The following is a 24,744-nucleotide window of genomic DNA, read 5'->3' as shown; positions in this document are numbered from 1 at the left end:
ATCCCCTGGGTGCTGGGTGTAAACTGGTCCCTTCCCACCCATATGTCCAACACAGCAGTATGTAGCCGTCAGTCATCTGTGCCGCCTCTCTTGGTGCTTTCCTAATTGTAATTACTGCCTCCAACCTGGGAGTGTGAAAGGAAATAAGCATCCACCTGCCTCTATCGAGGTGGGGGACTCTTATCCTCCTTTGTTCTAGTAGAGGAGATGCGTTTACATTGTTAGGGTGTACACATTCTCCTTTATGTGAGTTTAATTAAGACTGTTAAGGCTACCTTGGAGAAATCTAGCTATCAAGCTTGGTGTTGCAGACAAACAAGTTTCTGTGAAGAATCCTGGTGTTTCATTGTTACTCGTGCAGCAGATGGGAAGGAAAAGGAGTAAAATCCCATTGACCTTCCTCTCTAGCATCTGTAGCATGTGAATGTTATCACTGGTGAGCAGTGAGCAGACAAAGCTCTCGCCTTCAGACGCTGCAGAAGATGCACCACATATGTGTGTGTAAGTGTGTGAGGGGGCATGGATGGTGAGCATCCATGTGTATCTTGTAGGCTACATAATGATAGGAAAGTTAATGTGCAATGCTCTGCGTGTAGAGCAGCTCGGTTAACCGGCTGTGTGTATAATGTGTTGGTAATTGCATGTAAGCATCCACAGTGAGACAGTGATTTTGTGTGTATGTTTATCTGAGATAATACAACAATGTTTGCATGTGTATTGGTGCATTTACTGTGTTTATGATGTGGGCTTTTGCATAGTTTAGGGGGCACATGTGTTCAGTATTTATTTAATGTATGTGTGTTGAATTGTGTGTGTGTGAAGTCCAAAGTAAAGTAGATAAAGCACCTCAGACTTCACCTGCCAAGCAGCCCTGGGAGGGCTAGTTGGAGCTTGGTGCGTGCATGTCTTTGTGTGGCCTGGATGAGGTTGCCGGGTGGACGAAAAGGTTGCGGTTGACAAACGGGTGGTGACACCTTACCACCCCTCTAGCTATTCAGCCGGCACAGCCTCACCTCGCTTTTACAGCGCTCCACGTATATCTCCAGCTGAAACGTAATGGTCTCTAAAGCTGGGATTGATGTTATCGTTGCCCCGGGGTTGCTTTGTGAGCCAGTTAATGGGGTTGTTAACCGAATGTGGCCCGGACAATACACCTCACACACACATATACTCATACCCTCTTAACTCCACTATAGACTCCTGGGGGAGAAGGAGGGTTATAACTTTTCTTTTTCCAGAAGATGGTTTTATTCAGCCTCCCGCATGTTTGCTGCCAGAGCTGAGGACAAAGCTGTAAAGGATTTTTTTACTATTATTTTTTCATTCATTGATTTTTTTTTTTTTTTTTTTTATGTAAGAAAAAAGTCTTTTGTCACTGCTGGTGAGTCAGCAGATTCTGCTTTAATACCCGCGTTGCCACAGAAGTTTCAATGCATGCACTATTGTTTTTCTATCCAATTTTGAACCTTAAAAAGTGCTCTGTGACACTTACCCATTATGGTGAGGATGCAGAATGACTTTAGGAGCAGCTCAGTGCTGAAAGATTTTAGCAAGACAGGGAAAGTTGCTTCTTATTTTTATTACTTCTGTAGCATTTTCTCCTTTTATTGGAGTGGGGCCTCATTTTAATCCAGCTATATTAAGCATCCAGTCCTAGACACAGTACTAAATGGCTAAGCAAAGTTAATCCAACATCTTTCTCACTTACTACAGCATCAGGATATTCTAAGTATATCATATCATCTCTTTCCCTTCCTTGCTTTCAATTGTTGCTTAATACTGTATTTAGTTGCTTTATGATTGGATGTCTTTCCAGCTTAGAGGAGATTGCATAAGACACATTACGTTAGCTTTTAGCTTTCTGTCCTCACTGCTGCCTCCCTTCCTGTGATCTCATTTATTATGTTGAACAGCCAACCTTGTGACCTCTTTCATTGTTAGTAAAGTTCAACAATTCTAACGCTCTAAGATTGCACGTGTTTAAAGTTTAGAGCTCTGCTTTACCAGACAATTTAAACCAATCAACTAATCAATAGTATTAAAATAACACATTTAAGTGGGTAATACTCTTCATGTTCTTACAAAATAATGTTCTGTTTGGAATATATGAATGTTACTTTGACACTTACCACCCACTTACAGATTTCTGCAGACCAGTCACACCTCCTCCCCACATTGCAACAGCACTGCAGCAGTGGACCCAACAAAAATACCTTAGAATGAACTCAAAGAACATTATAAAGAGTCTAAGGTATTCACCTAAACTCCAAATTTCAAATACCATTCTGATGGCATCTATGGAAAGCAAGCCTAATCCAAAAAGGCACCAAAGCATCTGTTATCATCAAAATACCATCAAATGGCCTCTGACCATATCCTTACTGATCAAAACTCTTGTCAGTTTTGGGAGGACCTAGTCTATAATTAGTAGGTGGTCTTAATGTTATGTTGTGGACAATAATATTATTTTTATACATCAAAACCTTCCACTTATTCAATAGTACAGCACTGTAGTAAAGCAACGAAATTACCTGGAGAGAATGTGAAGCTATCATGAGTGTAATTAAGACAGATTTTGTTCAAAAGCACAACCCAGGAGTGATCCTTATGGTTCAAATTAATGTGCTCACTATGCTGTGGAAAAGATGAGTTTTAGAGATGCTTCCCGAAGCAAAGAAAAAAAGAAAATGTGAATGTGCGATCATAAACCAAACATCACCACCCTCCTCCCACTGACTGCACACATCCCTGCTGAATCCAGTTACAGAGAAAATACTTAGTTTGAAATGACTTTTCACTTGAGTGGGCCGATTTGATGTATCAATCTGCATTTAGCTCCCCATCCTCAGACAGTAGGAGAAATAAAAAACCCAATGTTTCTTGTTTGTTTGCATGCCACTGTCACTCTAATTACCGCTCTTTCCTACCATCACAGCATAGCATGGTGTTTTGTTCTCATCGTCTCATAACACCGCAGGATGTGTCATTAGCCAACGTTCTGTTTTTTGGCTCTTCAGGCTTGATTTCAGGCTTTTCAGGCTTGAGATTGTGTATCCTTTCAAGGAGAGACAGCTGTGGGTTGGGACAGTCTTTGGTTACAGGGCTAAGAGTTGGGCACAGTGCCTAATGGAGTTGTGACATACAAGTTCCACTTTTCTGAGTGGAGTAAAAAGTAATGTCCTATCAAGTATCCCTTCCCAAAAAGATAGGTGAAATGGATTCTAATGGCTCTCTGTACATACCTGTAAGTCTGTGCATGTTTAGATAGCTGAGTTCTGGTGTGTGAGGCAGTGCTGCTAGAATATGAATATGAATGGTAGAGGGGTAACAATGGCTCATTTGAGAATTCATTTTTAGGTAAGGAGTTATATTTTAAATGCTTTTATTACAGAACTGCAGGCAATGATTTTGAAACATAGTTGCAGGATTCTTCTGTCAGTCTTGGTGTGGAAACCAGCTCTGTAGCTGGCAAGCTGAAGAGCACATAACGAGAGCCTAATGGAGGATGATGCTACAGTACTAATGCTTCCCTGAGATCTGAGAAAGGTAGAGTCATCGGTTTTACTTGAAGAATACTTGGGCGGCTCTTTCAGCATGTGGGTGGCACAAGTGCAGGCGAGCACTTAGGCAAGGAAGACTAAACAGAAGGATTTCTGGCTATTTTTATCCTTTGCTGGACAGGTCTGTGAATACTGAGATACTTCCTACTGATGATGGTATAAATGGATGAAAATGGTTTTTAGCATTGGGTATAAGAACCTCACTCATTATAGCACTCTAAAGTTTTTGTGGCTAAATTTGTGGATAATGATTGTGGAAAATATGACCGCAAATAATCATTCTTGATGAAAAATTATTATTTTGAATTAATTTGAAAATGTTTCAGCGATGGGCCCTGTGATGGACTGGCGATCTGTTCAGGGTGTACCGTGCTGCTCACCTAATAGCCATAACCCTGCATTGGAATACACAGTTGTAGAAAATGGATGGATGGATGGATGGATGGATGGATGGATGGTTTAAAACACATATTTGATCACGTTACAATATTAAATCAATTCAGTTGATAATGATTCCATATTTTCCAATATCACAAATTTTCTCATGATAAAATTGTGATTTAATTTGATTTGTGATGCAGCTGTCAATATGAGACAATGTCACATGCTGATTTAACACATTCATGTCAGTTCATGTCAAATAATAAAAAGCAGCTAAAATATCAAATTGTAATTTTCTTATTGAGCTTAATCAGACATTTAAATGAAAAACAATCAATTTCTGTACTGCACACTGCTTTTCAATACATTTCGAGACCAAAAAAACAACAAAAACAAGAACATCAGGTGAAACAATAAGCTTCGGAAAGTAAAGAAAGAAAACTTGAGCATAAGTAAAGCGAGACCTGATGGACATGTAGTCTGTCTTTCCAGCAGCTGGACTGCCACCACAGCAGCTACAACTGGAGAAACTGAGCAAGTACCGATTAAAAAAAAGGTCAGATCAGCTCACTAAGATCCAACAAACACTGGAATCATTCATTTAGAGTAAAATCTGAATGTTGTCTGGCAACAAATTTACATTTTGGTAGGTGATTTCCAATCCAATTTAACTTTATTTATAGAGCACTTTAAAACAACATAGTTGACCAAAGTGCTGTACACAGCCTTGGACTTGAGCAACAATAACACTTTATTAAAACATTAAAAACAATAAAATAGAATAAATAAAATAAAAACATTAAAAAGTCAACAACTCCAGCTGTGTTAAAGGTCAATGAAAAAAGGTGCATCTTAAGAGAAGATTGAAACAGAAAGTGACCCGGCCTGTCTAAGGTGCAGAGATAGTGCATTCCAAATTTTGGGGCCAACAACTGAAAGGGATCAGATTTCATCTTAGATTTAGGGACAACTAACAAGGAGTGATCTGTCAACCTGAGAGAGCATGCAGGGGTGTAGGGCTGGAGCAGATCAGACAGATACTGTGGGGCGAGGCCATGTTGACATTTCAAAACAAATGAAAGAATTTTAAAATCAATACGGAACGAAATAGGTAACCAGTGCAAACACTTTAAAACCAGTGTTTTTGGTGCCAGTTAAAAGCTAAGGTGCAGTGTTTTGAACGAGTTGAAGTCGGGCAAGAGTTCACTTACTGAGCCCAAAATTAAGTGCGTTTCAGTAATCTAAGCGATTTGTGATAAAAACTTGAATTAAAATCTCAAAGTCATGACGACGGACGAACGGCTTGGCTTTAGATAATTGTCTAAGCTGAAAGATTTCACAGCAGCGCTAATCTGTGCATCAAACATTAGAGCACTGTCCAGCCTCACGCCAAGGTTGGTCACCAAAGGCCTGAGATACTGACCCAAGTATCCCAGGTCTGGAAACATCCTCAGGCCCAAACAACAACATCTAAGTTTTGTTATTAAAATGAAAATTCAGGGACATCCAGGCTTTGATTTCTTTAATACAACATAGTGTTTTTAAGTAGGCATTACTTTGCTTTAGTGGCATATGTATCTGGCTGTCATTAGGATGAAATTGAAAAGCGATGTCATGCTTATGGAGGATGGACCCACATGGGAGGAGGTAAAGGGAGAAGAGGAGAGGCCTCTTCTCTTAAAATTGACTGGTACATTCCCTAAAGGGTTACATACCATTTATAATGTCCAAAATGTGTGGTGCCATGGTGGGAAGAACGTCTTTAAGAAGCCTAAGAGGAATTTGGTCTACTGGGGAACCAAAAGGTCTCATGTGACCTTTCAGCCCTTCCAAAAAGGGCAGACCGACAGACTCAAAAGTGTTCAAAACAACGGTGGCAAAGAGGGGAATGAATGGGTCGTGAGTTGGAGGATTAATAGGGGACCTGGTGCCCTCTATCTTGTTAACAAAGAACTGAGAAAACCTCTCACAAATCGCAACTAAGGCCTCTAATTCCCCCATCAGCTGATGCGGAGGCCGCCGCTGACGTCATCAGCTCCGTCGTCTCCCGGTTGCAGACGCAGCAACCAAATGCCTTCATGGTAATCACAGGGGACTTTAATCATGCTAGCATGGACAGAACACTGACTGACTTCACTCAGTATGTGGACTGCTCCACTCGGGACAATAAAACTCTGGACCTACTGTATGCAAACGCCCAGGGAGCATACAGTGCAACCGCCCTTCCCCCACTCGGCAGGTCAGATCACAACCTGGTTCTGCTTTCACCAAAGTATGTGCCTATTGTCCGGCGGCAGCCTGTGCCCACAAGGAGAGTGAGGAGGTGGACACAGGAGGCTGAGGAGGCCCTGCAGGACTGCTTTGACTGCACAGACTGGGATGCACTCTGCCTGCCTCATGGGGAGGACATCAACAATATGACGGACAGCATCACGGAATACATCAAATTCTGTGAGGACACTGTCATGTCCTCCAGGACTGTTAGATGCTTCCCAAACAACAAGCCGTGGATCACTAGCGACCTGAAGACCCTACTCAACAAGAAGAAGAGAGCCTTCAGGTCTGGAGACAGGGAGGAGTTGAGGAGGGTGCAGCACCAACTGAGGGACAAGTTGAGGGAGTGTAAGGACTCCTACAAGAGGAAGCTGGAGGCCAAACTCCAGAAGAACAACATGAGGGAGGTGTGGTCTGGAATGAAGGAGATCACAGGATGTGGGGGGAGAGGCAGACTGGCTGATGGTAATAGGGAGAGAGCTAACGAGCTTAACACCTTTTTCAACAGGTTTAGCTCTCAGACTCCCCCTGTCTCCTCTGCCCCTACCCCAGCCACCCCACACCTCCCCCCTCCTCTTCCAACTGCTCCACTGCTCTCCCCTCCCCCCCCTACAGGGAGCCCACTGGATCAGACTGGACTTCAACCGATAACACCTCCCCCCGCCCCAACCCCTTCCCCTGGCTTGACTGTAACAGCCTGGCAGGTGAGGAGACAGCTGGAGAGACTGAACAGACACAAGGCTGCTGGCCCGGACGGTATCCGCCCCAGGATACTGAGGACCTGTGCCAGCCAGCTGTCTGTAGTTCTCCAGCACCTCTTCAATCTGAGCCTCAGCCTGGAGAAGGTGCCACAACTTTGGAAGACCTCCTGCCTGGTTCCTGTTCCTAAGAAGTCATCTCCATCTGGCCTCAGTGATTACCGTCCAGTTGCCCTTACATCACATGTGATGAAGGTGCTGGAGAGGCTGGTGTTGGCCCACCTGAGGCCGCTGGTGAAACCTTCTCTCGACCCTCTGCAGTTTGCCTACCGGCCACGTGTGGGGGTGGATGATGCTGTCATCTATCTGCTGCAGCGAGCTCACTCGCACCTGGATGGTAGTGGAGGCATTGTGAGAGTCACATTCTTTGATTTCTCCAGTGCCTTCAACACCATCCAGCCTTCTTTACTGAGTGGGAAGCTGCGGCTGATGGGTGTCGGCGGGTCCTCTGTCTCCTGGATCGCTGATTACCTGACAGACAGGCCGCAGTTCGTCCGGCTGGGCGGTGTCCTGTCTGATGTGGTGATGGGTGATGTAGGAGCCCCGCAGGGCACTGTGCTCTCTCCATTCCTGTTCACCTTATACACCACAGACTTTCAGTACAACTCAGAGTCATGTCACCTTCAGAAATATTCTGACGACTCTGCAGTTGTTGGGTGTATAAGTGGTGGACGGGAGGAGGAGTACAGGGGGCTGGTGGACGGATTTGTGGAGTGGGCGGGTAAGAATCACCTGCTGCTTAATGTGGACAAGACCAAAGAGATGGTGTTAGACTTCAGGAAGAAAGGATCAGCTCCACAGCCCCTCTGCATCCTGGGTAGTGATGTGGACATGGTTGAGGAATATAAATACCTGGGAGTGACTATTGATAACAGACTGAGCTGGAAGACCAACAGCACAGCTGTGTACAAGAAGGCCTGCAGCAGACTCTACTTCCTGAGGAAGCTGCGGTCGTTCAACGTGTGCAGCAAGATGCTGGAAATCTTTTACCAGTCTGTTGTGGCCGGTGCCCTGTTCTCATCTGTGGTCTGCTGGGGGGGCAGCATTGCAGCCAGTGACACCAACAGACTGAACAAACTGATCAGGAAGGCTGGCTCTGTCATTGGCTGCAGACAGGACACTTTAGAAGCAGTGGTGGAGAGGAGGACACTGAACAAACTGTTATCTATCTTGGATAACCCGGACCACCCTCTCCACCCTGTGCTGGACAGACAGCGGAGCTCCTTTTCCAAAAGGCTCAGACAGCTTCGCTGCCTCAAGGACCGCTTTAGGAAATCTTTCCTGCCACAAGCAATAAGACTGTTTAACTCATCATCATGGTCTCAGAGATAACAATATGAGTGACTGTTGTAACTGGTGAATTTTTGCACTGACTGGATCAACCTTGCACAGTTAAACTCCTCATCTTCACTACTAATCATTGCACTGGACTATATTATCCGCTGGCTATTCTCACTCTTACTGTGTATAGCTAAATATCTCCTTGTATAAGTCTTGTAAATATTGAAATTTTTATACTGTTTTTCATTTTTTGCTACCTTAAGAAGCACAACTGCTAAATGACTGTATTGCTGCAACACCTAAATTTCCCAGCTTGGGATAAATAAAGTACTTCTATCTATCTATCTATCTATCTAATGTGCTCCACACAGAGGAAGCGACGCCGCTTCTTCCCCATTCATTTCCTATGGAACCTGCGTGATGAGGCAAAAATCACTGCCCTCCTCCAGCCAAGCGACAGGCGACATTCATGCATGTCAAATGTTGCGCTCATTAATGTAGACGTTCACACGGGGCTTGTGATGCGACACAAGAAACTAGAAAAATGTTCCATTTTTGTCAAATTTTTATCATAACCAATCGAATTTTTAGAGAAAAGCAATCTTAGAGTGCGATGCACGGCACTGCTGCTGTCGCTGCCGTTTGTCGCGCCGCATGTGTTCGGTTTCACGAATGTTGCATTGAGTTTCGTCTGTCGCTGTCATCTCCCGTGTGTCAAGCCCATAAGAAGGGTTTTTGAGAAGCATTAAGAACATGGTTATTGGTCCTAAACAAGTCACAAGGATTGTGACAGCATCTGGAAAGACACTCGTAACTTGTCTTTTTTCCATTTGCGCTCATCTCTTCTACAGGCTTGCAGTTTAACCATTTTACACAGAGCAGGGATGTCAAAGACCACAGGCATGTGATCTGAAAAAACAGCGTCACCAACATTCAAATTATAAAAAAGTAAAACCATGAGATGAAACCAGGTCAAGTGTGTGCCCACATTCCTGCGTGGGGCCGGATGCACTAAGTTAAAAGAGTCAATGAGATTTAAACGTCTTTGGCAAATGAATGTTAAAATTAAAACTCTCTCAGTGCAATTGACTAAATATATTCGAACCACAAAACAGGGGTAGGGGAGCCGGCTTGTCCTGGCGGAACGTTAGCAGCTGGATACGTGATGGACTCATGGGGGGTGTGGAAGGTCATGTGTCTGTCGCTTCTTTCTGTTGAGGATGTTGAGGTCATCTACACATTTGGATTCATGATAACTGGGTTTCTGCTGTTTGGAGCAGGCGGTTTCCTGGTGTATCGCAAAATTCGGGCACTGTTGGCAGCCACTGGTAAGCTGCCAGACTTTTGTGCAGGTGTACTGTGTCGAGCTATGAACAATCAGACTATGGCTTTACAAGAGCTTAATCGTAAACTGGATGCCACCCTAGCTCAGAATGGCAAGCTGGTTGTGGTTCCGGAGCTCGTACGCGGGGTGGACACCAACCTGGAGAAGTTGTCAGCTCGGCTGGGTGGAAACTGACCGAGATTTGGATGATTAAGTAGCCAGCGAGACCACTGAGAGACTTAAGGCAGAGGAAACATGCTCTAGCCTGAACCAAAACAAATGCTGTTATCTTAATCTGGCTCCCTGAACTGGCCTTGGATGGCTGGTTATCAAGTTCCCCTGGAATGTTATGCAGACTGCACTCACGGGAGCTCCACACCTGACATGCTCGCGGAATAAATGTCGCACCACGCAGGTCGGAACAAAACCGTGGCGCAGCCGTAGCGTGACGCACATGCACCTGGTATAAAGGAGGGGTTAGTAGTGTCTAGCGATAGTACACCAGCAGAGAGTCAACATGAGATGAGAGATCCAAACCATATAAAACCAGCACACTTGCGTAGAGACAGACAGCAGGTCGCACACACTGGTGCCATCTTGTTAATTTATATAAACTCATGTTGACATCCTAGCATCTTCTGAACATGTTGTTTATTTAGGGGAACGACAGGTTATAATGGAGACAACTTAACCATCAACCTTTAAGACCAATCTTTTTAAATGTTTATGTTTAAGTCTGTGTAGTGAAGTCTGCCCCCTATGGCTCTGGTTAAATGCGGGCCACTTACCAGAAAGACTAACGGACAGCGCTGGTGCCAGAACCAGAATCATAAATATGTGAAAGGACCTTGTTATGTAATCTTTTGTCTGTGTCTTTTGATCATGTACAGCACATTGAATTGCCTCATGTATGAAATGTACTATATGAATAAAATAAACTTGCCTAGTTGCACACCACCTCTACATATCTGCAATTTATTCATCAAAAAAAGATAACATAGTATAAAGTTGTTAGAATTAAGAAAATAAAAAAAACATCTTTGTTCTTTCTTACACATCTTAAATATGTTTACTGTATCTATGTTTGAACTATATCTTTAGTTTGGATAAATGCTATTGGCTTGTTGATCGATGTGTTTTGTAAGACCCCATGCAGTAACGGTGGTCTGGCCCATTTCTACAATGATGATAGAGAGCTAGCTTCATTTTGAGTCTTAATTGTAGTATTAATTACATCACTGCTTTAATATGTGCCAGCTATCATCTGATTAGGTTGGAGGTTTCACATTATTACCATTATGAATTCCCATTAAACCTTCCTGTGTTTTGACATGCTTCCACTGTAATGAAGAAAAGCTTAAATTAAATGAGATTCAGAAGTAGACCATTAATGATATCTTCCTGTCTTAAATAATGACACATAACCCTCTGTTGCATTCTGAAGATCTTAAAAATAACAATGTCAACAATCCATAAGCGAGTCAGCTCACACTGTCATCTGTTGTTGAAGGCTTTGGCTCGCCAATCCTATTCCATTCAGTTGTACTCTGACAACTTAGATTTTTCAATGTTTTCAAAGTATCTGTTGCTCTTATAAACACAAAAAGTGACGCATATCAATATGTGAAAACCCTTTTCAACCAATTGTCATACCATCTTATCAAAGTGGTGTCATATTCTTCCTCATTGTAACTGTCCGTAAGACTGAGTTTATGACTGCAGAGTGGTGCTCAGATATGAACCTGCAGATTACATTTCACAAATCAGAAAAACTTAGCGACATAAAGCATTAATTATATCAAAATGCTGCTCTGAAAAACTATTGGTGAGCTCTGACAAACTAATAAAAAATTCCCATTATTTTTGGGTCTGAGTCAGTTTAAGATAGACTAAAGCATCATGAGAAAATGGTCTATGATCTGAAGAATGAATAACCACTGAAGGTGATGCTGCTGTGTCCTCTAAACAGAAAATATATATAAATCCATCTTGTACTCAGATGACAGACTGTTATTTGGTTATAGATGCCTTACCTCTCGTTTCCCCTGTATTTATTTCCATCATCCAGACTCCTGTGGACCCTTTTTAACTCTCCCTAAAAAAAGCCAATATCACAGAGTTTGATCTTGAGAAAAAAAAAATTCTAGAAACTTTCTGTGGAAAGAGGAAGAAGGTCAACAAATAAATCTACACTTCATCACACTGGTTAATCATTTCTGTCTAAAATAAATTGTTTGTGTGGTTGTCGACATTTTATCTAAGGGAACTTCAGACTGATAACTCGTCATTAAACATGCAATATTTTCCAATATATATTCCACATGAGCAAAATTGTGAATAGTTTCTGATTTCTTAGTTCTAATTAATTAATTGTGTTTAGTCCCTGTTGGTGTGATGCTGCTATAGCAACACAATCTCCTATAAAAAAAAAGCAATATTCTATGTTCTATTGCATTTTCCATTCGTTTTTAAACCTTAAATACCTTTCAACACTTAAGTAACCATGGATGAAGATGCATAGGTAGCACAAAACAGATCTATGAATACAAAAAACAAAACAAAGGCTTAGAGAATAACTTGCAGATAGGGTGGTAGGAATATGCTGTGGAGTGCACACGTCTCCAGTTGGCCTCCAGTTCTCCAGCGCTTCAGTCAGGACCAGTTTCTCCATCATCTTGTCCATGTTTTAGTGTATTAGGCACAGTGCCCTGAAACGTTTTCAAATATGTTTTGCAACATTTCAGTTAATGATTGTGAAAATTAGAACAAAATCTTTACAGAAACCAAACCAAACCTCTTTGGTCTCAGTGGCAGAAAAGAGGACCTTGGACAAGATCCTGACCATCCTGGACTCCTCCTCTCACCCTCTGCACAGAACTCTGAGCAGGCAGAGGAGTGTGTTCAGCCCCAGACTACTGTCCCTGACCTGCTCCACCAACAGACTCAAAAACTCTTTCGTACCCCGGGCCATCCGACTGTACAACATCTCTCTGAGGGCGCAGGGGTCACAACCACTACCATAGTCTGAATAGTTTTTATGGACATGTGCCTTTTTCTCATTTGGAAGCACATTTGCTCTTATCCCATTCTGTAAACACTGTCTCAGCAGTTTTTGCACATCCTGCACTTTTTCACTCATGCACCTTGTTTGGCTACCACCGTCAACATATGTACATACTTGATCACCTGTACAGTATATATGTACATAGACCATAATAATGACTCTTGTTCGGTCCAACTCAGAGTGTGGTTTTGCGTCACAGCACATCTAGCTGAGTAGACATTACAATGAGTGTACAATAGTTTTTACCATTTTGCCTTCTTTATCTACCGTTGCCTCTATTTAATTTTAAATTAGTCTAGTTATGCTTAAGTACTAACCCCTAATGTCAAGTACTAACCTTTAATGTATGTGTATGCTACTGGATGCTTGAATTTCCCTCGGGATCAATAAAGTATCTATCTATCTATCTATCTATGTAAATCCTATTTTTCCACTGACCAGCATCCTCAGCAGAGGATCGGGAACAATGCTTGCTTGTACATTTGAGTTTGAGTTGTTTTTATTTATTTATTATTAATTTTTTTTAAATAAATGCATTTTAATTTAGGCAAGACAGCAAAGGTAAGACATGCTTTCTGACTTTTACAAACTAAAGCATAAATCAGGTCTTCTCCTGCCTCTGGTTCGGTGAATCTTGGTCGTAGTGAGATGAAGCTTCCAGCTGTGGAATCTGTGAGATGTGAGCTTTCAGTAGAAGAGCCGTTTGTTCATGTTCATGGGGAGACGTCATCTGTGTTTACATATGTTTCTACATATGTTTCGGACTTTGTGTACCTGGTCTTTTAATTATTGTTGTCTTAACTGTGTTTGGTGGTGATAGAAATGGTTTTACTGAGCTGTTAGCTGAGATTCTGGACTTTCTGTGGATACCACTGATCTTTATAGTTACATCTACAGACCTGACGTTACACCCGGAAACAAGTTGTTAACCCCTTAACTCCTGGTAGCGGAGGTGAAGCTAAGCAGTCAAGCAAAGAATGAAAGGTTAGAGAAATTATAGGCCAGAAACCTGGATAATGAAGCACTGAAGGTGCATGGATGGAAGTTATTGTGCATGTTGTGAACATTTCTCTCTCCTCACCATCTAGAAGCTGTGAGATTCTCATCCTGCTTTCTGTCTGTTCACCTGATGCTGATATTCATCACATATTGTTCCTTCTGTGTTTAGAAGGAAGCACCTTCACAGCTTTAAATTCATCCTGCTGACTTTTTACCTTTTAGTTAGAAAATGTCATTCTTTTTTGTCATAAATATGTGATTTTATATGGATTAAGAAATATTTTAACTGTTGCTGTTTAAAGAGAAAACTGCTGCTAAACCCGTTTGTGTGTTTAGTGCAGGGGTCTGCAGCCTTTCCAGTCCAAAGAGCCATTTTTCCCTCAGCCAGCTAAAAAACTCCTTTAGAGCTGCAAATGTTACAAGACTTTTCAAAAAGGCAACTTTATATATTTTTGATGAAAATCCACCACAGGATAGGATTTTTATTTTTTAAGAACCATATTTTTATTTCCATTTTTAGGTTTTAAAATAAAGAAAAAGATAAAACATTTATGAAAAGAGGATAAACAGTAATTCTTCAAAGGGATGTAGATATTTGTGGAAAATTATGTAAAGTAAAAAAAAAAAACAAAAGAAAAGAAAACAAGTCTCTGGTTTCAAACTTATTGACAGGAAAGATAGATAAATAGAAATAGAATAGATAGATAGATAGATAGATAGATAGATAGATAGATAGATAGATAGATAGATAGATAGATAGATAGATAGATAGATAGATAGATAGATAGATAGATAGATGGATGGATGGATGGATGGATGGATGGATGGATGGATGGATAATAGATAGATAGATAGATAGATAGATAGATGGATGGATGGATGGATGGATGGATGGATGGATGGATGGATGGATAATAGATAGATGGATGGATGGATGGATGGATGGATGGATGGATGGATGGATGGATGGATGGATAGATAGATAGATAGATAGATAGATAGATAGATAGATAGATAGATAGATAGATAGATAGATAGATAGATAGATAGATAGATAGATAGATAGATAGATAGATAGATAGATAGATAGATAGATAGATAGATAGATAGATAGATAGATAGATAGATAGATAGATAGATAGATAGATAGATATTTTTTAGAGGCACTGTGGAAGGTCCAGACAGCCACTTGCATCTCCAGAGCCACAAGTTGGAGACCCCTGAAGTAGTGTTTAAACTAAAATTTACTGCATTTTCTTTATATAGCCGTAGACCTTCTTTTAAAGGAAAGAGACATGTTGCGCGTAACAATGCGATTAATTGCAATGTGTCATGCAATTAATCGTGATTAAAAATTTTAATAGTTGCCCAGCACTAATATATATATATATATATATATATATATATATATATATATATATATATACACATATTAGGCTTGTAGTTGGTGACCTACCTGAGCCTTCTCCAGAAAGACACCTCAGTGGAGAACTGCTGTTGTAGTTTCGTTGAGTATAGGCGCTTGACTTCTTTAACTACCCTGCTGAACTTTGTCTGAAATCTGTCTTTGTTCCCAGCCCCGAATGCCTCCCCCTTCTCCAGCCTTAACCATCTGAGTTCGGCAGTGAACATGTCCCAGTCTGTGCAGTTCAGGCCTGTCTGAAGAACTTTCACGGCTCCACTGGTCCACTTCTTAGATATCCTTATAACAGGCTTGGACAGTTTCAGTTTCTACCTATATGTAGGAATTAGGTGGGCCTTAACATGGTCTGAGTGGCCCAGTGCAGCACAGGTGGTAAGCATTATTTACAGTGGTGTAACAGGGGTCCAGGATGTTTCCTTCTCTGACTGGGTATTCACTGAACTGTTTTCAGGAGCGCAGGGTCTGCGTTTACAGAGACACTCAAGTGAGCCGCCACCTTTTTCCCTCCTCTGGTGTTTCATTGTGCAAGCAAAGGCACCAAGATATTCAATAAATACACAGATTTAGCGGCAAACATGGGTATGAGGTCTTTTGGTGTTGTGGTTCTAATGTTCAAAAGCTCCTCTCTGATGAAAGAGCATCTGGTACCAGCAAAACACTGGTAAAAAAAAAGTCAGTAGTGTGCATAAACACTCCAAAGCTGCCAATCTTGGCCCCATCTTGGGCTGGAAAGATTATTTATAAATCTAGTAAACCTAGATGTGTGTGTGTGTGTGTGTGTGTGTGTGTGTGTGTGTCTCGCTTTACAGCTTTCCAAAAATTAAATTTTTAGGATATTGTTATATGTGTCATCTTTAACCCTTATGCCCTCCTTGGGCAGTTTTGTCCTTTTTGCTCAACTTTCTTATTTTACTTGGTAATATTTTGGGCTGGGTTGCAACTAGTGTCATGAAGTTTTGCAATAATTCTTCTTTTTAGACAATTTTTTAAAATCCAGTTTCTATTCCCCTCACATGTATTTTATACTCTGGTAGAATTTTGCACTCTCTGGTGATCCTTGTGGTCAAAAGTGTCCACACAAACACATACCCAAAAATACTTTTACTTTACTATTTACTATTTACTATTTGAATGATTTATTATTTATTAAAAATTATACAAAACATTAAATATTTTCTACAAGATAAGTATGATGGGGATGGGGCTTTGTTTGTGATTTTTCTTGCCAAAGCTTAACATTGATTTGATGTCATTTGTATTTTATGGAGTATATATTATGGAGCTTTTGGACCACCAGGGGACACCAAGACTTTTCTGTGTATGCATATATGTGAAATAAGTTCCAAATTAGCATCTAAATCAACATTTTGATAATCAGAAATAGTTTCACACACATGCAAAAGATCACCCTTAGCACCCCCTGGTGGTTCCATGATACCGTAACATAACCAGCAAAAATACCAAGATTTCCTGCATCTGCCTACAATGGGAAAACAGCTTTTAGCCAAATGTTTTAAACCTGGTAATATCGTTACACGTTACGGTAAGGATATTACTTTTTTGGGTAACAAAGTAAAGTAATGCATTACACTTAAAATATTGGTAACGAAATGACTTTACTGGACTACAGTAACGTGTTTTTCTGCGTTACTCGAGTCGTGTTTGCCTATGTGTAAAGTTCTGATCTGTTTTAAGTGGTACGCGCATGCTGCTGCCGATGCAGATGCATACCGCAATGTACATTTGTGGTAAAAAATAAATAAAAAAATAAAATAAAAAAATAAGGGTTCTGTGCTAATGTATGGAAGGGTGGGGGTAGATTTACTTATCACATGCACAAGTCGCAGCTGAACATAGTCGACTCATAGCAGAGAGCCACATTCAGTGTTAACAGTTTCAAATTTGTTATAAACTACTGCAAAGGTGCAATCGCTTTAATAAAATTACTTTAACATCACGGTAAGACTTACAACATTAGGAATTAGATTTAGTTGATCATTCCTCTCTGACAGTCTATCTCAGAGACAATGACAGCAACATGGAATATGAAATAAGTTTATGCCTTCAGGGGCTCCACGGTATTTCACACCAGCTGCATACAAGTGAACACCCTGTAGATAAGCAGCAGAGCAATTAGACCCAGGACCACCCTCTTATTTCAAAGCATCATTTTCTGGGGCCACATTAACCCCTTGAGCCCAAGGCCATTTCCTGAAACTTCCACTTCAGAAAAAGATTCATAGTCAGTAAAATGCTGCATAAAATGTGAGACTTTGTGTTGTATGGATAAGAGACACAGTTCTTTTTGTCCTTATTACCAGCCCAGACTGACATTTAAAAAAATTACCACATCTGAAATAAATTGGAAAGTACAGAAAGAGAGAGAAAGAAGATGATCAACCTTCTGAGTCAGTAAACACTGGTTTTCTCTATCTTGTTCTAAAATTCAGATTTGCAGCAGTGAAACAAGACAAATACAACATATAGTTTAGTTTTATTTCAAAGTCAGCAGGTTGTATTTTTTATTTAGAAATAAATTGAGCTGGTTCTAGTGAAGGAAAACAAAAGCTGAGAGGAGCCATCATCATGAGATAACAAGTTAAATAAATTGTTATCTCAAGATGTGTGTGAATGAATTATAGATTTGTGTTGTGTGTTAAGGTGAGTTTTATATAGGTTTTGTAATACATTATTGTATTTTAATGTAGTGCAGAAACCAGGGATAGGAGTTGAGAACTAGCTTTGGCAAGTTGTTTTGCAATGTCCCTGTCAAATAATTCAAATAAAATAAAAATTAGAATTGTTTTCTTGAGATAACATAATAGTTTCTGGATATCTTGAGACGATGGTTAATTGTTCTCCAAAACTATTACAAAACAAAGAGATCTTTCTTCGTTAGACTCCAGGAAAACCAATCCCAGGAAGCAAATAGAATGACACGTTTGCCTCACCTTCATATTCACGTAGATAACCACTTCCAACAATTACCAGTTAAATTAGTTGTTAACATGTTAGTTTCAAGCTCACCTTGATTTTATTACAAAAACAGAGCTTTCAAAGTTCATTCGTTAACCCCTTACCCTCCAAACTTGTTTCCGTGTGAAGTTATGTGAAAAAAGGCTTATTGTTAAGATAAGAAAATTTAACATATTAAGTGCAAACCAGCTTTGTTATCTTAGCAGGACCTCATGATAATGGCATAAAAAAATTAGGAACTGCTGCTCTTGGCTTCCCGTGCAGGGACCTGTGGGAGGAAAGAGTTTTCCAGAGTTGCACAAAAGAGGGATGTAATCAAATATGTCAGTGGTTCTGTACTGTGACTGACCAAGCAAGAAATCCAAGTTTTCCTTTAACTTTTCCAGAATTAGGTTAGTCTGTTGTGTGGTGAAGCAATGCAACAGAGTGGGGTCGCCTTCTTGAGGAAGCTAACATCCTTCAGTGTCTTTACCTAGATATTGCATATCTTTTGTTAGTCTTTTGAGATCGAAAGTTCGATCTGCAAAGCAAATTATTTCATCCGTTTATCAATTTTACCGATTTATTCCAGTTCAAGGTCACAGGGGGCTGGAGCCTATCCCAGCTGCTATCAGGTAAGAGGAAGGGCCACCCTGGACATGTCACTAGTCCATCAAAGCTCCAAATTATTCCAGTTTAGCATGTTCATGTACAGTCATTCCCATTCATATATTCAAAGTTAGGTTTTAGTAGCCATTTACTTTTGAATGTACAAGCAGAATACAAATGATATCTCTCTTTTCATCCATTCTTGAGGTATATACCTGAGATATATGGTCTCTTTTGTAGTAGCCTTAGACATTAAAAAATGTCACATAGCTTTTTTTTTCCAGTTCCACTTGCAAACAGTGGGATTACAGTCACAATTGGGCTTTGTAGGGGTTGTAATAAAAGGACTGCAAAATATACATATAAGATATTCTCCTATTTTATTTTAATATAAGAAGTTGTAGTTGTTGCACAAAGTGAAGTGAAGAATCTGAGTCACAGTATAAACAGCAAAAGGTCTCACAGCATCACTTTTTCTAGTGTTGATAACAAAAAGACTCACACTGCAGAGCTGTGCATCTAAACTGCATTTTCTGGTGTAAACTTTATCTCTGAAATGTCTTTTAACATCATAATTCTGTGTATTGTATGATTGGGTTCATAATGACAGCAGAAGTTGTCTTCTTTAGACTTCAACTAATTCCTCATTGCTTTAGGTTGTGTTTGGGCTTATTATTCTACTGGAGTATGAATTATTCTTTACTTAGAAGCAAACCTTAAAAGGATGAAGTCTTTTAAGAATGGATATATTGATCTTTAGAGGAGTTAACATAGTCAATGCTGTAAATTTACTTCACTTTAAACACTGACTGATACAAAGTGCATGATCTAACATCTTTTCCTTGACTCGAGAACTACTTCAGGACTTCTCAAAATTTTCAAACCTAAAATTGAGTCTTTTTCTTCATTATTTTTGTTATTATCACCATGTTTACAGTGAAAATATAACAACAACAGTCCCACACCACCAACAGCCACCCACCACAACAGTATAAATAAAATGTGAGGAAACAGTTTATATATAGGAGGATAATAAATTGTATCATATATGTGCATGATTACAGTTTCAAGAAACAACTGAGGGAGTTAAAAAAGAGAATAAAGGAATAAAAAATAAAGGAAAAGGAAGCAGAACAATTACTCCCTTTGCAGCATGTCAGTCAGTGTTAATTTTGATTAAGTCTAATTGTCATTTAGTTTTATAATTAGTTTCAAAATTTAGTCATCTGAAACCTGAGTTTCAGCATAGTTTAAGTCAACTATAGAAAATAATATTGAAACCCCTTTTCCCTGGCGAGCTGGGGTTTGTAACAGCGAACCTAATATACAGCTAGTAAACTATATGGCTGAAGTCCTTAGTTACACCTTTATGAATGACACATCTATTAACTTGTTATGGACTGAACTCAGATTTTAACTGTAGTCATCTGATATCTTCAGTAATTGTGAGTATTAAGGGGGGAAAAATCTAGTTTAGGGGGGCACCTATTGTTTTTCTTCAAATCTAACAGCCAATTGTTGATTGCCTCCTCAGATTAATGGTTCATTTATTTCTCTCAATGATCCTGTTTACATGACCATCAAAATACGATAACTGGGATTAATCAGATAATCACATCTGACGTATCTACATGCACTTCTGAAATGCAATATTGGGGGGAAAAAAAAAGGAAACACGTCTATTATTAGATTTCCTTTAAAGTACGTACGTATGTAGTGACATATCGGCCTTTGTTGAACATGGTGGCGCACGCAACATGGTGTGTTCTCTTTCCTTTGCGTTTTCAGACAGTTTTTCAGATGTGTAGATGCACATGAATGAAGTAAATATATTGGAGAGAAATCTAAGTGTGTTAATACAGTTTCTCAGATTCAGAAAAGTGGCATTATAGGATAAATTAAATCAGATAATTCTGTCTACATGATCACTTGACCAAATTAGATTAGATTAAATCACTTTTATTGTCATTCAGGCAAATTACGTCAGAGATGCACTGCAGAATGAAATGAAGATGCAGGATAAAAAAAAAAACACAATTAAATTCAACTGAGATGAAAAAAAAAAACACATCAGATAAAATAATTATAAAATACTGGCGCAGTAGTTCAGTGAATGAAGTAAGTAAGTGTAAAACAACACAATAAATAAGCACAGATAATAAGTTATTGCACATTTTTAGGTAATTCCACCTATTCACAGTCTTCTGTTTAAAAGACGGATGGTGGTGGGGCAAAAACTGCTCCTGAACCTAGCAGCTTTGCATTTCAGGCTGTGCTTCTCTTGCCTGAGGGTAGGAGGGAAAACAACCCATTGTCAGTGTGAGTGGGGTCCTCATTGTGTTTGACCAACAACATTGTTCCTCCAAGTCTCTTACATGAGGCAGCAAGACCTCTATGTTGACAAAGAGCCGTTGGATCTATTTGACTTGAGCCAGGTGTGTTTGAGCAGGGAAACATCTAAAACCTGGAGGATAGCAGCCCTCAAGGACGGTGTTTGACACCCTGGTATAATAGATAGATAGATAGATAGATAGATAGATAGACAGACAGACAGACAGACAGACAGACAGACAGACAGACAGACAGACAGACAGACAGACAGATAGATAGATAGATAGACAAAGAAAATTGTAAGATGAGTTGTGACTCATTAATATTATTCAGAACAATTAGGGCAGAGAGAATAAAGGATTTCTTGTAGACGTTTTTCTGGGCCAGTGGGACTTTGTAACGTCTCCTTGAAGGTAACAACTGAAAGGAGGTGTAAAGTGGGGGGAAGGGTCCTCTGTGAACATGGTGACTTTCCTGGTCACAGAGCGTCTGTACAGTTCAGACGGAGGTGTTTGGGGTGAGTTGATTATTTTACTGGCCTGATTGATTACACTGTTGAGTTTTGTTTTGTTTGATAGTGAGGTGGCTGAACCAGGAGGTAATATCGAAGGTGAGTACAGACTTAGCTTTAGCATGCTAGCTTAAGCATGTTTTTCGTCATATGGACATCAGGATTAAAAGTGTGCAAATATTTCTTTAGATTTGTAGTGTTTTCATCTGTGATAATTGCTCTAAAGACTTTACAAAGCATCATGTTTTACTTTATATTAAATGTAAAAATGGTCAACTCTTCCCTTTCTCATTCGCCTTATAAAAGTACATCCAAGCTAACTGCACCGTCTTTCCAGGGCTCGACCAAAAGATCGAGAAAGGATCCAGGGTGAAAGAATAGTTAAAAAGTCTGCTCTGTTCAAACCATTTCAATCTGAAACCTCTGAATTCATTCCAAAGACTCAACTTCCAGTCCATCTCGTTTGCCTATCTTTCTGCGTGAGTCATCCCTTTTCTAAGGATTTATCAAGTGACTCTGGAAACTGTGAAGAAGGGGGGCGGGATTGGGAGGGAGAACAGATCAAGTGGTTTGGTTTAATGAGCCTTGTCAACAGTACTCTGCCTATAAACAAACAGTGCTGACGGATGACGCTGTGGCAGCACAGCACTTGTCTCCGTCTCTCCCTCAAACCACCTGTCGACATCAGTCCAGATTGTAGGAAATTTGCTGCCTTGTTGGGATAGCTTACATCACCTTCTTCTTTCTCCATCAATCTGCCTTTTCAATTTCCCTTCGTTTGCTACTAAACTCAGACTCACCCATTTTTGAGCATCATAGTAAAGTCATTAGTCATTATTTTCTCTGCCGTCTCTCTTCCCACACACTTGCTGTCACCTACCAGCTCTCTGCCCCGACTTGACAAATGATGAATTATCCTCATGTCTCGCTCTCTACAGGGGTTGCGACTATGAAGCCCAACCTGAAGCCGCTGCTTTGTGTATTACTTTTCTTAAAAGTTTCCTCCAGCCTTGTCAATCAGGATTTAAAGTACTCTGGTCACCAGTTTCAAGACCAACCACCTCATTCATTTCAGTATTTCAAGACTAGTCAACCACATTTGTTATAACACAAAAGAAGCCCAGTGTATTTTGTCATTTATATGTAGCGCAGTGGAGACCACCTGCCATGAAATGTTCTTCATTTCTTAATTTTTTCTTGAACACCAGCATAGAAGCGTTTCTGTTGCCACGCTGCCATTCACTTGCTTTAATTGGTATTCATTCATGAGTCGGCTTTGCAAGCTGTGCAGCCACAGTATGAGGCTGTTTGACTCCAGAAAGAGCATGTCAGATTAAAGTATCATTTCAGACAGAATGGATGCACGAGAACCAGAGGACTGAGGGTGGCTTTTGGTCTTTTTGGTCCCTAGCACATTCCACATTTATTGCCTTTAATCCAACTTTGGGCATAAGGCCTGGAGGTTACTAAAGGCGGAAAGAAAACACACATGACAGGCCCTAAGCCGATGACTCAGATTAAATATGGGTACGGTTTAGCAGGACGGATATTTTAAACTGGGAGCTTGCATCACGTTGCCTAAGAGGATTTCCAAATAGACAGCGGGAATTGTTTCTGGATTTTTAATGTATATACAAATTAATAACAGCATTATCCAGGGAGCAGTGCTCATATTCTTTTTGTTTTATATAATATAACTTTTGGCCTGGTGTAGTTTTGCATAGGAAGCCCACGTATGCTCTCATGTGTGGGGTGGATTGTTAATGCTAATTCTACTGATTTAGCTTTCCTCTTGTTAGCAGCATCGACCGCTCAAAACGTACAGAGGGTTTCCCTGAGGGTCTGTGCTTCTGCCAATTTCTTTAGTGATGCTCTGAGAGCTCAGCAGAGAGGAAGGGGGTAAAGTATGTCAGTTCTTCCTTAGAACTTATGCATAACTAATCCTATAAAACCCATTGATCACTGATGTGGGCCTTTAGATGCATCAAAGTATTGATTAAGGATTTTTAAAGGCCCATATTTAGTATTCAGGCCTTTCCAAGGTGCCCATCAGAGTAAAATGTAATACCCCCACAGAGCTTACAAAGAAATCAAGAAATTAAGTAGCAGTCAGGTGCTGGTCTGGATCACCTCTTTAAAAGTAGACATTTTGGGGTTTTATAGGTCCAGGACCTTTAGGGGTGTGTTAACACCGTATCAAGGAGAAAAGACTTTTGCAGTGATCTTAGAGAAACATCTGTAATCCTTCATTTTACGGTAAGAAAGACTATTCTCAGTGGAAAACATTAAAAATTATTCCAAAAGAACCGTTCTTCCCTAACAAGTTCAACCCAAGGTTAGATTGTGCGGTGCTCAGAGGAGCGGCAAAGAACTCCGAGATCCTCCAGGGATCAGTTTGCATGTTCAATGTTAAAGTTCATGACAGTACAATAAAAAGACACTCAACAAGTATGGCTTATTTAGAAGGGTTGGAAGTGGAAAAAAAAGAATATGACAGAAAAGCTTAGGTTGGAAAGTTGTATCTGAATAAACAACAAGACTTCTGCAACAACATCCTTTGGACAGACCAGACCAAAGAGGAGATGTTTGGTCATCATTCACAGCACCGTGTTCGGTATAAATACAAAGAAACAAAATAAAAAACACAACAACAAAAGAACAAATGCAAATGTGTGCTATAGAAACATGTCATGTGCTTCATTTTGCCTTATTTTTTTTTTTAATGAATAATGACTGGGTATAAACTGTTGTTCATCTTATGAGGACCAGATGATTTTTATTATGTTGTGGTACATAAAAAAAATTGAGGTGAAGTAGGGTGTTGCTTTTTTTCACACAAGCACAACTAGGATGTGCTACTGTGGTCATTGTGTGTGGAAAAGCTGTAAACCTACAATGAGTTTAGATTGTTGTCATGATATTGCCTACAAGCGTCTGAGCTTCGCAGCTTTTGATTGCAAAATAATGAAATTTAATATATTATCAAGGTGAAAAGGTACCATATTATGATCTGTGAAATAAGGCACTCCATGCAGATATAATTGCTGACTGGTCAACCTTTTCCTCTCACCCAGGGCTGAAAGTGCGTGAGGTGATGATCAATGTGTCGCGCCAACAGGTGGAGGATTTCCATGGGCCTGAGGACTTTTGGTGTCTCTGTGTGGCCTGGAGCCACCTTGGCACCTCCAAAAGTCGGAAAGCTACTGTACGCATTGCCTGTGAGTATGAAAATCATTCCTTACCACTAAAATTTTGTTACAAAGAGCAGAAGCTT

The 24,744-nt window shown here is 40.2% G+C and overlaps 1 protein-coding gene across 3 annotated transcripts in view; it reads left to right on the top strand.

The window, feature by feature from the left end:
- Window positions 1-24,744, top strand: part of unc5db (unc-5 netrin receptor Db) — a 280,454-nt gene that overhangs the window by 137,060 nt on the left and 118,650 nt on the right. For 2 of the 3 annotated variants that reach the window (XM_041999262.1, XM_041999261.1), the window contains exon 3: window positions 24,545-24,688. In XM_041999262.1, coding sequence (XP_041855196.1) covers window positions 24,545-24,688 — 144 coding nt within the window. Of the gene's footprint in view, window positions 1-3,473; window positions 3,547-24,544; window positions 24,689-24,744 lie in introns of those variants that run through there. The other variant, XM_041999263.1, reaches the window with a different exon arrangement.

Source organism: Melanotaenia boesemani, chromosome 11, assembly GCF_017639745.1.
Source record: "Melanotaenia boesemani isolate fMelBoe1 chromosome 11, fMelBoe1.pri, whole genome shotgun sequence".
NCBI classification, from domain to species: Eukaryota; Metazoa; Chordata; class Actinopteri; order Atheriniformes; family Melanotaeniidae; genus Melanotaenia; species Melanotaenia boesemani.
This window is presented reverse-complemented; position numbering and strand designations above follow the sequence as displayed.